This window comes from Carassius gibelio, chromosome A9 (assembly GCF_023724105.1).
Source record: "Carassius gibelio isolate Cgi1373 ecotype wild population from Czech Republic chromosome A9, carGib1.2-hapl.c, whole genome shotgun sequence".
Lineage (NCBI taxonomy): Eukaryota > Metazoa > Chordata > Actinopteri > Cypriniformes > Cyprinidae > Carassius > Carassius gibelio.
The window spans coordinates 2,975,491-2,989,024 of NC_068379.1; the positions used below are offsets into that span (position 1 = coordinate 2,975,491).

The window sequence follows — 13,534 nt, forward strand, 5'->3', positions numbered from 1 at the left end:
ATAATTTAGAATAAAGTATCTAAATTATAGCAAAATAACACTAGACTTGGTCTACACTCACGAAAAGCAGTTTTAAAATTAATTTAATAATTTAAACTTTATTAATTGTCAAACATTCATGAAAGATGAACATTAATTATTCCATGATTGACAATTGATATTTCCATGTTTTTGCCAGACTGTGGAAGCACTGCATGGGACCATCATGATATTTTAGGATAGAACCACAACTCTTTGTGCACGTAACTTTAGAAAACCATGATTATTTTGGACATGTGCCATGGTGAGTACATATTGGGCACAATGGATTTACAATCTGATACAATAGCTGAACTTTATGACAGTGCTTTTCTGAAGGGGAGTGGAGAGAAAGTGTGCTAAACACATTTCCATGACTTTCCATTATTGAAATCCACGACATACTGTTAAATCCAAATACTTATAACCAAGTTTTCCATTGTTGTAGAAGCGGAAGGACTACAAGATATAGACAGACAGCTAGGAAGGTTTCATCTCATGCCAATCTGTCAGTGTCATATACTCACAGGCGATGTAAGCGATGAGCGCGAGGGCGATGAGGATCTTCATCATTCTTCTGTTAATGACTGTGATCATCCAGCTCATCCGCATCATCCTCCAGCACACACAACATTGAGCTCTTCCTCACCGATGCCACTGCATCTCACTCGCATCTATCTGTCGCACACTCATATAACTTGTATGGGATTCAACCAAAACATGCAGGATAACTTATATTACCGACTAAACCGGTGAAATGCGAAAGTTTTTATAACAGCTGCTGCCCTAAGCTAACCCGGCTAACTTCTTCTCTAGACGATTTCGACGTCAAAACAATATCTGACAGTTAAAGTAGTCCAACGTGTTTATGTTCGGAAATAATTCGGCTGAATGCAGTTTATCGGTTAAAAAAGTGAAACGGCATTTTGGTTGGCAGTTATTTCTCTGAGGTCAGTCAGTTAGCCATGTAGCGTCAAAACTGTAGACATGCAGATAGTGATGCTAACTTACTACTGTAATGTGGTGTAATATTACGGCTGTCTATTTAAATCCTCTGTATTGTCTGAGGTTCGCGGTTTATTGGTAATTTAATGTCATAAATCAAGAGCTCAAAGCAAGCAACAGATCGACTAACTTACACACCATATTCTCAGAGCAGGATAACGTGAGTGAGGCTTTCTGTTATCGATTAACCATCCTGCCGCGATAGCAAGAAATTAAAACCGTTTTATATTCCGCTCAAATAGATGGAAACTACAAAACGAGCTCTTGTAAACATGTTGATATTGTATTTCTGCTATGGGTGAATATAAAAAGATACGGGCTTTATCAGTATGTTTTCTTGTGCGATGTCAGAGGAAAGTAATCAAGCACAGAAATCATTCACCATGAGAACAGTGGCTCATTCATGAAAAACATGAGTGGAGCGATGTAAAAGTGTAGTGATTTTCCACGTTGACTCATATACCCCTGTGATTAGTTTGAATATCTTTTGATCTTTGGATAACCATAGGAGGAAAAGAGCACCAGGTTTCTTCTCAATAAGGAATAAAGCTTACAATTGGCAACTTTTCTCCCAGGACTCTGTTGGCTGCACCGTGCCACAACTATTAATTGTGGGCTAAATGAAATGAATGAATGAAAACACTGACAGTTATTGAAATTAGCATGAATAGACCCGACAATATAAATAAATATTTGAAGTAATGGAAACATGTACTGTTTTGTAAACGTGTGTGATTTACCAAACCAAACACTATTCATATTTCCTATTTTTTTTTCTTACTTTCCTTGAACAATATCAGATCAGACAATGTACTGATTCCAGGGTCGCAACCAACAAGTTGAGATCATTTATCAAAGGGTCAGAGGCAACCATTACAGTTTTTCTCAATCACTTTGGCTTAAATATGGAATTAGAGTTTTTTTCTCTCTCTCAAAACAATAAGTTGAGATCTATGAACAATTAGTTTCCTGTTCACACCAGATTTGCATTTCTTATTAATTTAACCATATACTGAGTGAACAATACATGACTTTGTTGTTAAAAACTGATTAGTTGGTTCTCAGTGAAACTGTCACACTCTTCACAACTTCTAAACATTCTTTCATCATCTATTCTAAGCCATCAAGTTGGCAAATGGCTGGACATAAGGGTTACAAAGCGGCGGACAATTTTCTGGTAGCTCAACTTTTGGGAGAGGAGTTACTACATTTTACAGACATGCAATTCTGCAAATTCAGTTCTGATGTGCAGTCGTGAGAACTGAACTTTCAGTTGTTTTTCTCAATTGCTTTGGCTCATTTCTCAGTTGTTGTTGTTTTTGTATTAAACAATAAGTTCAGATCCCTGAACAAGTAGTTTCTTTTTCATACCATACTTGAATTTCTTATTCATTTAAGCAAAATGCATGTGCAAAAGAGTAAGTACTATTCATAACCATTTGCATAATAACTGGTGATCCTTAGTGAAACTGTCAATCTCTTCAACACTTATAAACATTGTTTCAGCGTATGAGCCATCACATTCAAAATGTTCCATTAATTTCTCAAAATCTGTCAGTACATTCCCTGTGAATCAGAAAGTTTGTAATATCTGCTATACTGCCCAATGGCCTGCCCTTGCAACAAAATACTAAATGCAATCAACCAATCAGCCAAGAAAATATATGCAGGTTGCCACAATCTAGAAACAGCAGCAACAAGCTCTTGGAAGGGCAATAGCATGAGGATGTGTAAGAATGTGAGGGGGTAGTGTAAGAAGGGAAAACAGAAAAGAGGGAAAGGATTAGGACACCTAGAGTCCCTGATGAAATCAGAGCCACACTTGTAGACCAAGGCATCAGCCATGGTTTGGTCGAAGAGTACAGCCTAATGGAAACACGTCCACAGTTTCATCAACTGTGCAAACATTTTGTAGGGAAAACAGGTAAATATGTACTCATTCATTAGTTTTATTACAGCTTTTTATAAACAACAAAATTGTGAAGGTAAATCTGACCTCATGCTGGTGGCAGAGCAGCAGTATTTAGCCAACAGCAAGAACAAGAAATAGGCCTGTGCTAAATGGTCATTGCCAACAATTCCATCGAACCAATAGGAGAGATCTAAAGTAAAGCCGTAAATAACAATAATGTGTTCGCAAATAAAAATGTTGTCAGTATTTTATAGACAGAGTTTTAAGAAGACATCAACTGACTATGAAACAGTTCCACAAGTTGCTATTTAAGAGGAATAATGAAACTGTAGTATCAGTATGAGGTATCTGTATAAATCATTTTCTGTGTAGTACTAACTCTTCCAGTAAATCTTTACCTACTATAAGCTTGGTCTAATTTGGTAAAGTATGCAGTCAGTCTCATCAAAAAAGTAGAACATGCATGAAACAGTAACATATGACAATAATTTCCAAGGTTGACTGTCACGGTGAGAAAACATCTAAACATTTTAATTAGTGTAGCTCACACGATGAAAAAAACACATTCTATTAGCCAGTTTTCTGACACAATAACTATAGCTTTTGAAACATGATTTACAGTTTTTCTTAGTCGTTTTGGTGCATTTCTCAGATCAGAAATGAAATTCTCAAAACTACTGTTCAACCTCCACATCATCTAGTCACTTGTGTACATCTTAAAAGCAGTTTCTCATTCTTTTGAACAAGTTGCGATTGCTTTGTTACATTCATGCAATTGATTATGTACATTTATTTGTGGTTTCCAAAATGATCAGATGCTAATGTAATGTTGCTCAAAAAGTATTATGTGGTTCTCCCCCAAAAACATCTAGAGTTCATCGTATAAGTCTTAAATTAAATTAAATTAAATTCAATTCAAGTTTATTTGTACAGCGCTTTTTACAATAAAAATCGTTAAAAAGCAACTTTACAGAAAATTATGTTTCTACAATATTTAGTAGTAGCTAGTAGTTTGTGCACATTTGACAGGATTTTAGAAAAAATAAAAATAATAATCAGCTAGACGATGAACATTATTAATATTATTAATTAAGTCATTATATGATTCAGTCACACATTTAGCAATAATTGTTAGTTCTGTTTGTTGATTCAGGGTCAGCATCATCTGGGGTCCTCTGAGGGTCAGCATCATCTCTTCTCAGGTGTTCTGGATCCAGACTGGAGCTTGTGTAAATCCTAGTTACCACGGAATGAAGATCCCAGCAGAAACAGAGAAACAAATAGAGACATCATTAGCATAGCTGCTGATCCAACAAAGTAAAATTAGTTTAACCCAAGCTAATGAATAAAAAAGCACCTTTGATCAGATGCAACTACACTCACAATTTAAGAGATACATTATTCGAATGCTTGGCGAAAGAGATGTGTTTTTAATCTAGATTTAAACAGAGAGAGTGTGTCTGAACCCCGAACATTATCTGGAAGGATATTCCAGAGTTTGGGAGCCAAATGTGAGAAAGCTCTACCTCCTTTAGTGGACTTTGCTGTCCTAGGAACTACCAAAAGTCCAGTGTTTTGTGACCTTAGGGTGCGTGATGGGTTGTAGCGTGGTAGAAGGCTAGTTAGGTACGCAGGAGCTAAACCATTTAGGGCCTTATAGGTAAGTAATGATCATTTGTAACTGATACAGAACTTAATAGGTAGCCAGTGCAGAGACTGTAAAATTGGGGTAATATGATCATATTTTCTTGACCTGGTAAGGACTCTAGCTGCTGCATTTTGGACGACCTGTAGCTTGTTTATTGAAGAAGCAGGACAACCACCTAGAAGTGCATTACAATAGTCCAGTCTAGAGGTCATGAATGCAAAATTACAAAGGCAAACACAGTAAACCCACCTAGTGGGTATTAAATGCAAATTGGTTGATCTAGTTGTCATAAACTGTCAAAGCATATTTTCTACACATTTCTATTAGCCTTTTTGTAAATTTCCAATTAATTGTGGAGGTGAATCTTGACTTTATCTAATGAAGAGAAATGTAGATCATGCCAATTATAAACCAGTCCTCTGAAATAGCTCATGAACCTTCAACTGGAAAGCATATAGAGGGCATATAGAGGACAACACGCTAGTTACAAATTCTGACATTCGATGAACATCCAGGAAATTATCAGGATCAACAGCTTAGAGGCAAAACAGGGCAAAAGGCAGAAGAGGCCAAGGATATATGCATATTAGATGAAATAAGGGCCACTAGGTGGGTTTCCTGTGTTTGCCTTTGTAATTTTGTATTTTTGCCTTTGTGCCCATATTTCTTTTCTTTTCTAAATCACAGTAACATTGTAATGTTTGTTTTTTATTACAGTTTTTTTTCCAATTGCTAACATCCTTTTGTCCAATCTCATTTCAAAACACTAAACACAATTAGCACAACATCAGTCTGTTGTGATCATACCTTAAACACAATTCATGTTGTTTTCACACAATATTCAATTAACACATTTCTAAAATGACATTTACATTTTTTCATACAAGTTTACCCCACAACAAAATCATAGATCTTTCTCACCTTTTTTTTTTTTACAAATGCTTAAACACATCATGATAGAAATGAAGACCTAATGTTCCAACCTTTAAATATAGTGTAAAACCTCTACTTCTGCAACAACAGCAACTCAAAAGCATTGAAAAAATATCTCTATATAAAATATTGTAACAACTGATAAGCATTTTTACAAGTTTTTATTTTTTTATTTGCTTTGGTACTATTTTCATAATTAAGGTGTACATTTTCAAAGCTCTTAGTACAAAAATCCAAACTGATCACACTTGTAACACAGCTATTCATTCTTTCAAAACCTGATCTCATGCTTTAATTCCATATAATCATGGTTTCAAACACAAGATTGTTGTAATATGTAATGAGAACATTTGGTTTAATCACCGAAACACAACAGTATGATCTGCTTTCAGTTTAGTACTTTTAACATTCAGTTCATCCAACAGCAAACAATACAAGATACTGGTTTCAAATCGGCCTTAGAAGTGCTTAAATTAATATACGGTCCTATAAAAGATTACACGGTTTTCACATTAGGCAATACATTTATATACCAATACATTTAATACATTACCCAACATTTACATAATCTATAATTTCCAAAATATCCATCCTATGTGTAATCAAGTAAAGGATCAATGAAGACATCCTCTACAATAATTTGGGCAAATTAGTTTTTATTTTTCAGATATAATTGTAACATAGTATACTTTCTATAATGAAACTTAACTAAATGAGAAGGAAACATAACATTTAGTGCACACATTACATTAATTTGGATCAAGCCTGTCTTGAGCATTTGGCTATAGATTCTCATCCACATCACAATGAATGTTATCATTGTTCAAGCACCTTGGAAAACACCTTTTGGCGTGGGGGATCCATGCTTGACATTGGTCTACACTGATGTCATCACATGCACCATGGCCTGAAGGAGGGTAGCAGGCTCAAGGGGTTGGCGATCATAGACCTTCCACCTCCATGCTGAAAAAAATTTCTCAATAGGGTTGAGGAAGGGAGAATATGGAGGCAGGTAGAGGGTCATGAATCGGGGATTGGCCTGAAACCATGCTTGAACTACCGCTGCGTGGTGGAACCTGACATTGTCCCACACAGTTACATAGGTGACCCCTTCACCTTGACAGGCTGGCTCAACTTCATTGAGGAACTCAATAAGATGTGCAGCACTATAGGAGCCAAGTAATGGCCTACATCCAACAACACATTCTTCAGAGATAGCTGCGCACATGGAGAGGTTTCCTCCACGTTGTCCAGGCACTTGGACAGTGGCCCATTGGCCGATGATGTTCAGTCCACGGCGATGAGTTTTGGCCAGGTTAAAGCCTGCTTCATCAACAAAAATTTACTTGTGATGGTTCATATCAGCATCAATCACCATAACCCTCTAAAAATATAGATTTTGGTTAGTTCTCACCGGCGGCGCCAAGGGGGGTCTTGGGGGGTCTCAAGACCCTGCCAAAAAATTCCTTGACCCCCCACCCTCTTCCTGATTAAAAAATATACATATTCGGGATAAAGATCCAAAAATGTTTCCCTTCAAACTACGCAGAACAATAATAATAATTATTTCGACATTTATTCGTACACTGAACAGAGAACCGTTTCTGTCGGACGCGTCCGATTCGAGAACCGATGAGCTGATGATAACTGCGCATGCGTGATTCAGCGTGAAGCAGACCGACACCGAGCGCATCTGAACTGATTCTTTTGGTGATCGATTCTGAACTGATTCTGTGCTAATGTTATAAGCGCGGGTAAACCAAAGGCTTGAATGATGGGCAATCATCGCCACTGACGACATTACATCGAGCGCAAAAGAACCGGTGAACCATTTTTTTTTTCAACTGGTTTATTTGATCGAATTGTCCGAAAGAACCGGTTCACTTGAGCACCTGCTCCTTTGCCCCTTAAGTGCCCTTTTGTCAAAGCAAAATTTTTTTTGTAATAACATAAACTTTTGTGAATGCCTGCCCACGCCCAATTTATACAATTTATTAATAATAATTTAGCCGTAAATAAAATGACCAACATGATGACCTTTCACCTGACTACGACCTCATCCAACCGGGAAGATTCCTCACGCTGCACGCGCATTTTTTTAACTGCTAGAGGATATTTTCAACATCGTGGCAGCTGGTAAGTGGTGTTTCATTTTCAGCGAAGTGATTTTGATGTTTATTTACTTATTATTATTTTACAAGAACGATGTGATGTGAGAACATGCAGATACGTTGTTTATATTGCTGTGTGTAGCCTGTAGTGTAGAAGTAACACTAGCGTGCTGTTTGAGGGAGAAAAGTTTCACAGGCATCGAGGGTCGTCTTTATGTTATTTGTAGTGGTGGGCAGAGCGAGGCTTCATGAAACACTGAAACAGTTGAAGCAAAGTGCCGTATTTGTTTCGAGGCTTCGAAACTTTACCGACACCCGTCTCCACGGTGACACCTAGTGGCCAATTGCCCATGTTATCTGAAACAACTTTGACAACAAGCCATTTAAAAATAAATAAAAATATTTTGTTTTCGTTAATGTGGTGATATTTTAAAATCCTATAATAATATCCTATATAATCCTATATCATAATAATAACTAGGTTATTTTGGTCATGAAAAATGAATAAAACAAATAAATCCACAATGGTCTAATTTTTTTTTTTTTTTTTAAAGATTTTTATTCAAAAATATTAATTGCTCTGCTGTGGAAGGGCTTAGCCTACTTCTTTTTTTTACTGATAATTTCTCCAGCCTTAGAAAAAATCCTCTCACAAGGGACACTTGTTGCTGGCATGCATAGATATTTTTTAGCAAGGACATACAAATGAGGAAAAATCACAGCTCTCTCTTTCCAGTAACTTAGTGGATCATGGGTTCTTGGCAAAAATGCATCTTTTAGGTACTTTTTAACTTCTACTGTGGCATCTGCTGTGGCACTGTGTATCGCCTGGGTTTCATGGATACGACTATCAAAAAGTTCCCATAAACTGTCCTGGGTTTCTGTTGTTGATGTTGTTGTTGATGATGATGATGATGGGCCTGATGTTGACTGTGGCTCTGAATGAAAGTAAAAACAACAATTAGTTACTAAGTCTAAACTGACAGCATATATGAAGTATAAGTCACATAATTATTCAGATGACATAACTCCATAATGTCAGATGAAGAGTGAAACTGCTTACCAGGAGTTGCTGTGTTTGAACGCATCAGCGAAGCACACTCCAGTTTGGCAGGATTTCCAAAACCCACATTTTTGAACCTTGGGTCCAGCAGTGTAGCCAGAGCCAAGGCTCTGAATGACTCGTACCAACCACATCTTGAGTGCATACCTTCTTGCAGGTATGTGCCTGTTCAAAACACAAGCAAACCATATTGGTTATATTGATAAAAAATAATATGACAGTTGTGGCCAATACATTACATACAGTAGTATGGTCATTGTGGCCTACCTAATTGTGCAGTTGATTCCTGTGCTGATTGGCCTTTTTTCTGCGATAGCTTGTGCTGCAACATCCTGTAAAGTGGTATGAGCTTTGAAGCAGACACTCTCTGTTCCTCTGACAACTCTGTCGTTGCGAGTTTGAAAGGCTGCAGTAGTGACAGTGATTCTTGTATAATGTTATACTCAAAACTTGTCAGCGGAGCAGTATCACGGTTTAAATTTGATAGCGCTGCACCCACTGGCTCTCGTTGCTCATACAAGCGCTGCAACATGTCGTAAGTGCTGTTCCATCTTGTGTCCACCTCCTGCATCAGTTTCAGAGCTGGTCTGCCCATCAAGCCCTGCATCTCCACAAGCTTGTCCTTTGCTTTGTAGCTGGATCTAAATAACCCCACTATCTTTCTGGCTTTCTGTCGTATTTCATTGATGAGTGGGGTTTGATCTAGGGCCTTTTTTACAATTAAATTTAAATTGTGGGCAAAACATGGGACATGCCGAAGGTTCAGTAGCTGGGCACTTAAGATCATGTTGGATGCATTATCAGTCACCATACACTGAACTTTGGTGGTTATTCCCCACTCGGCCATTAGCAAAGCTTTAGCCTCCATGAGATGCTGGGCTGTGTGTGTTTGGTAAAACCTCCTTACACCCAGTACAACAGTTGCCAGCTTTGCCTCTGGTGTTATGTAGTGGCAAGTAACACCAAGGTATCCGTCCATATTAATGGAGGACCACATGTCAGCTGTAAGGCTAACAAAATCTGCCTTTTTTAGGTCCTCCATTGTCTTCTCCTTAGAAATGTTGTACCTTTCGGTTACCATCGTTTTAAGTGCCTTCCGGGATGGGAGGACATAGCTTGGATCAAGTTTGTTCACAAAAGCCATGAAACCCTCATCCTCCACGATAGTGAAGGGCTGCAAATCCTTTACCACCATGTCTACAAGAGCCTCATCCAATTCCCTCTGTCTGCCTTTTAAAAGAAAATAAAGATAAAAGATTAAAAGTACTTTCACAAAACTAAATTTCAAAAAAAATTAAAGCTTTTTCAAGTTTGGAAAAGTTTATGCTCAGTGTGCAAAGACAGATCAAATACAATATAAAATTACAACAATTAGGAAAACCAAAATGTTGTCTTCAAGCCTATAAAAATATCTATGTAATACAGTGACTAAGTTTGTGAGATGTTACATTTACATATTCAGAGTGAAGCTGTTTTCAACATGATTGGGAGTTTTGGAAAAGATTGACGTTACGTTGTAAGGCTGGTGGACACAAGCCTAAGTCTATTTAAAACTATGGACTTTCTAAACAGTGTTACATGAAGTACATATTATATCAAACAATGTATACCTTGTTTAGATGGCCCAGCAGTGTCAGTAGCAGGCCTAGGTACAGGGGGAATGTTACCATCCTCTGCACACTGCAAAATGGCAGGATGAGTGCTCCTCAAATGGCGCATCATGGATGATGTATTGTTGAAGTAACACAATACATACATCTCACTTTATTTGGGGTTTCCAAATGGAAATGCTCCCACACCACAGATTTACGGCATCTCTTCTGTGGAGCCTCCATTTCTATCTATTCTATTAATGTCTATATATATCTATCTATCTATGAATCTATATATTTATGAAAGTATATATATATATAGGCTATATGAATCTCTCTCTCTCTCTCTCTCTCTATATATATATTAATATATGAATCTATATATAAATTTATATATCTATGAATCTATCTATCTATATATATATGAATCTATCTAAATTCTATATCTCTAACTACTGTGCTATCTGTCAATATCTAACTTAGCCTATATAAATGTGTCACTATATCTATCCTAACTATCTGTCACTGTCTTTAGTTTATCAGTAAATATATTTAACTTAAATGTAACCTAAATATAACTAACTAAATCGCACTATAAATGTCAATAAATCGTAAACGCTATCTCAAAATCTTTCTCCTCTCACAAAAACCCACGAGGTGAAGGTGCATTAACTCCTCTTTTAAACTTTGTGGCAGTTGAGACAGATGTGCGATTGTGTGGTTTGTTCCCGCCCCTGTCAATCAAACGCAGACTCGGCAAGCGTGCCACCTGTCGGTCGAGACACTTATGAAACGCGCAGAAGCTTCGTTTAGCCATAGTCACGTGACATGGGTGTTTTGAATCACAGTTCGGAGCAGTGTTTCGAAACATCTACGCTTCGGGATCTCGACACTGTGTCGAAACGTTAGTTTCGCGTCAGCCATCCCTAGTTATTTGACTAAACTATTGTTATATTACAGTACTTTTTTATTTTTAACACGTAAAAATAATTATCACAACACTGGTAAGGCTTATTCAGATTTTCTCATTCTCTGAATTATCATTATAAAAATTAAAACAATTCAGAAATTAAAATATAATTATATTTTAAATGTGATGCAAATATTTTTTCTACAATAGCAACAGTGTTTACAACAGCAAGACCACTTTAGCCTGTACACTCAAGAATATCTATCTGGAAATAAATGTAAAAATATCAGTGTCAATAAAAATGCATAATATACCTGACATGAAAGTGCAGTGTGAAGGATATGAATAACAAATGTAGCCTGTCATTTGTTTACATTGCATAGGTGTTTTTGTTGTTTAGTAGCAGTAATATGCAGTTATTTATTAGTCATGTCCACTGTATTTTTTGTTGGTTTTCAGGAGACCCCCCTTGAAAAGACCAGGACCCCCCCATTGCCCCCCCAATCAAAATTGTCTGGAGCCGCCACTGTTAGTTCTTTTTACTGTGTTGTTCCAATATACAGATGACGTAAGTGATACATCAAATACAACAGTAATACAATATATAGTGCTGTATCTGGACATACTCAGCCCTTAGTTGTTTCACCCGGTCATTATTTCTCTCAAAAGGCACCAGTTAAATGGGTTTCATTACTGTAATACTTTGCTGATGGATGCCACATCGGCAAAGGTGTCATTGTTCTCCTCAATTGCCTGCTTTATTTCTGACAGCCGTATATCATTCCTGGCCCTCACCAGGTCCACCACTGCCCACTCTTGCTGGTCGGTCAGCACACGGCCACGGCTATGGGGTTTTCTGTCAATTCTAAGCATAGAACAGACTATCCTGTCAATTGATCATACTGTACGAATACTGCAAAATGTCTGATGAATTTACATGCATTGCAATTTACTTAAATGTAATAGTATACATCCTCCACACTTATCGGTTTTCTTGGCGAAAAGTTCGGATGATAGAACTGACAGTTGATCTTTTTAGATTTGGATCAACTAATCTGGCAGCCTCCGCCATAGTAAGGCCTCGGTTCACCACATGGTCAACGATGATGGCCCGGACTTCATTAAAGACAACAGTTCTGTCTCCCTCTCTCTGATGACCAACCCTTTGACGGGCCCCATGCCCACCTCTCTAGCCTCTCTTTTGGGGCCCATGCCGACCTCTCTGACCTCTCTGTTGGGGCCCATGCCCACCTCTTTGACCTCTCTGTTGGGGTGCACTCTCCCTTGTCCAAAATATCTTTCTATTCCTTGCTGTCTATCCTGCTCCATGTTGAAAGAAAGTGCCAGTGTTTACACCCCCACTTTTATATAATGACCAATTGTGGTTACCACTATCTGAAATCAATTAGCAATAACGAGTATTCATCATGTGTGGTTACACATAATTTATATGTTCGTACAAACACGCAATTTAATTTCTGTAGTTCTCAAAATCCATATACTGTATATTGCTGACAAACCAATTTAAAATCTATAGGTTTACCAAATGGTTCAGTGATTAACCATTAAGATCAGTTGGATTAAATAATAGACGGATGTATTAAACTGAACGAGAAGAGATGCAAATCAAAAGTTTGATAGTAAGAGGTTTATGAAAGGCGGTTACTGTGAATGAAACATTTATAAAGATGAAACACTTATTTTGTGTAGTGCAAAGGATACTTTGTGGTTTTGTGTATTGCACTAACACAGTCGAAAATATGCTGAAATGTTTGAAAAAAAGTGCACTTTTGATGATCTGTTGTGATATTAGTACTATGAGTTGTGAAAATGTACACCTTGCTTGTGAAAATAGTACCAAAGCAAAAAAAAAAAAAAAAAAAAAAACTGTAAGTAACATATTACTACAATATTTAGAAATATCTGATCTCAGTTGGAGGAATAGTCAGGTATTGATGCTCTTTACTTTACATCAGCATAGAGTAAAACATACCCCTTTGAATTGGTTTTGTAAGGGAGGGTGTAAGAATGTGTGCTGGACTGTATATTTTTATGTTTGTTTGTTTTTCCCTATTAAACATATGGATCCTATGAAAGCTTATTTCTGCCATTGAATGTAAAGGGTCACTTTGACTTTGCTTCTCACAGTTCTGACTTTTACAGTATTTCTTTGAATCTGATGAAGACTGAATTGCAAGATGTAAACTCAAAATTCCAAGAACAGAAGTCCAAATTGAAAGATAAAAAGTTCACAATTAGCTTTTTTTTTTTTTTTTTTTTTTTTTTTTTTAATCCTGTGACAGAAACAAGCTTGCACAGTAACCAAAGGCCATGTATGTTGT

At 37.1% G+C, this 13,534-nt stretch overlaps 2 protein-coding genes across 2 annotated transcripts in view; both read right to left on the reverse strand.

Annotated features, from left to right (window-relative positions):
- LOC128019430 (UDP-glucuronic acid decarboxylase 1-like) overlaps positions 1-1,206 on the reverse strand; it is a 58,747-nt gene extending 57,541 nt beyond the window's left edge. The window contains exon 1 of the mRNA XM_052605415.1: positions 546-1,206. Coding sequence (XP_052461375.1) covers positions 546-633 — 88 coding nt within the window. The 5' untranslated portion in view covers positions 634-1,206. The remainder of the gene's footprint in view (positions 1-545) is intronic.
- A 7,710-nt stretch (positions 1,207-8,916) lies between these two features.
- LOC128019435 (zinc finger BED domain-containing protein 4-like) lies at positions 8,917-10,425 on the reverse strand. Its single transcript, XM_052605422.1, has 2 exons — positions 10,301-10,425; positions 8,917-9,920 (listed from the first exon to the last, which is right to left on the reverse strand). The coding sequence occupies exons 1-2, from the start codon at positions 10,410-10,412 to the stop codon at positions 8,944-8,946; spliced, it is 1,089 nt and encodes a 362-aa protein (XP_052461382.1). The 5' UTR covers positions 10,413-10,425; the 3' UTR covers positions 8,917-8,943.
- Between the last annotated feature and the right edge of the window lie 3,109 nt (positions 10,426-13,534).

What these genes read in the sequence shown, in the direction of transcription:
- LOC128019435 (XM_052605422.1), bottom strand. Translation starts at nt 10,412, where the DNA reads ATGATGCGCCATTTGAGGAGCACTCATCCTGCCATTTTGCAGTGTGCA. An exon ending in TGCTGGGCCATCTAAACAAG is followed by an intron (nt 9,921 to 10,300) that starts GTATACATTGTT and finishes TTCTTTTAAAAG; the next exon opens with GCAGACAGAGGGAATTGGAT.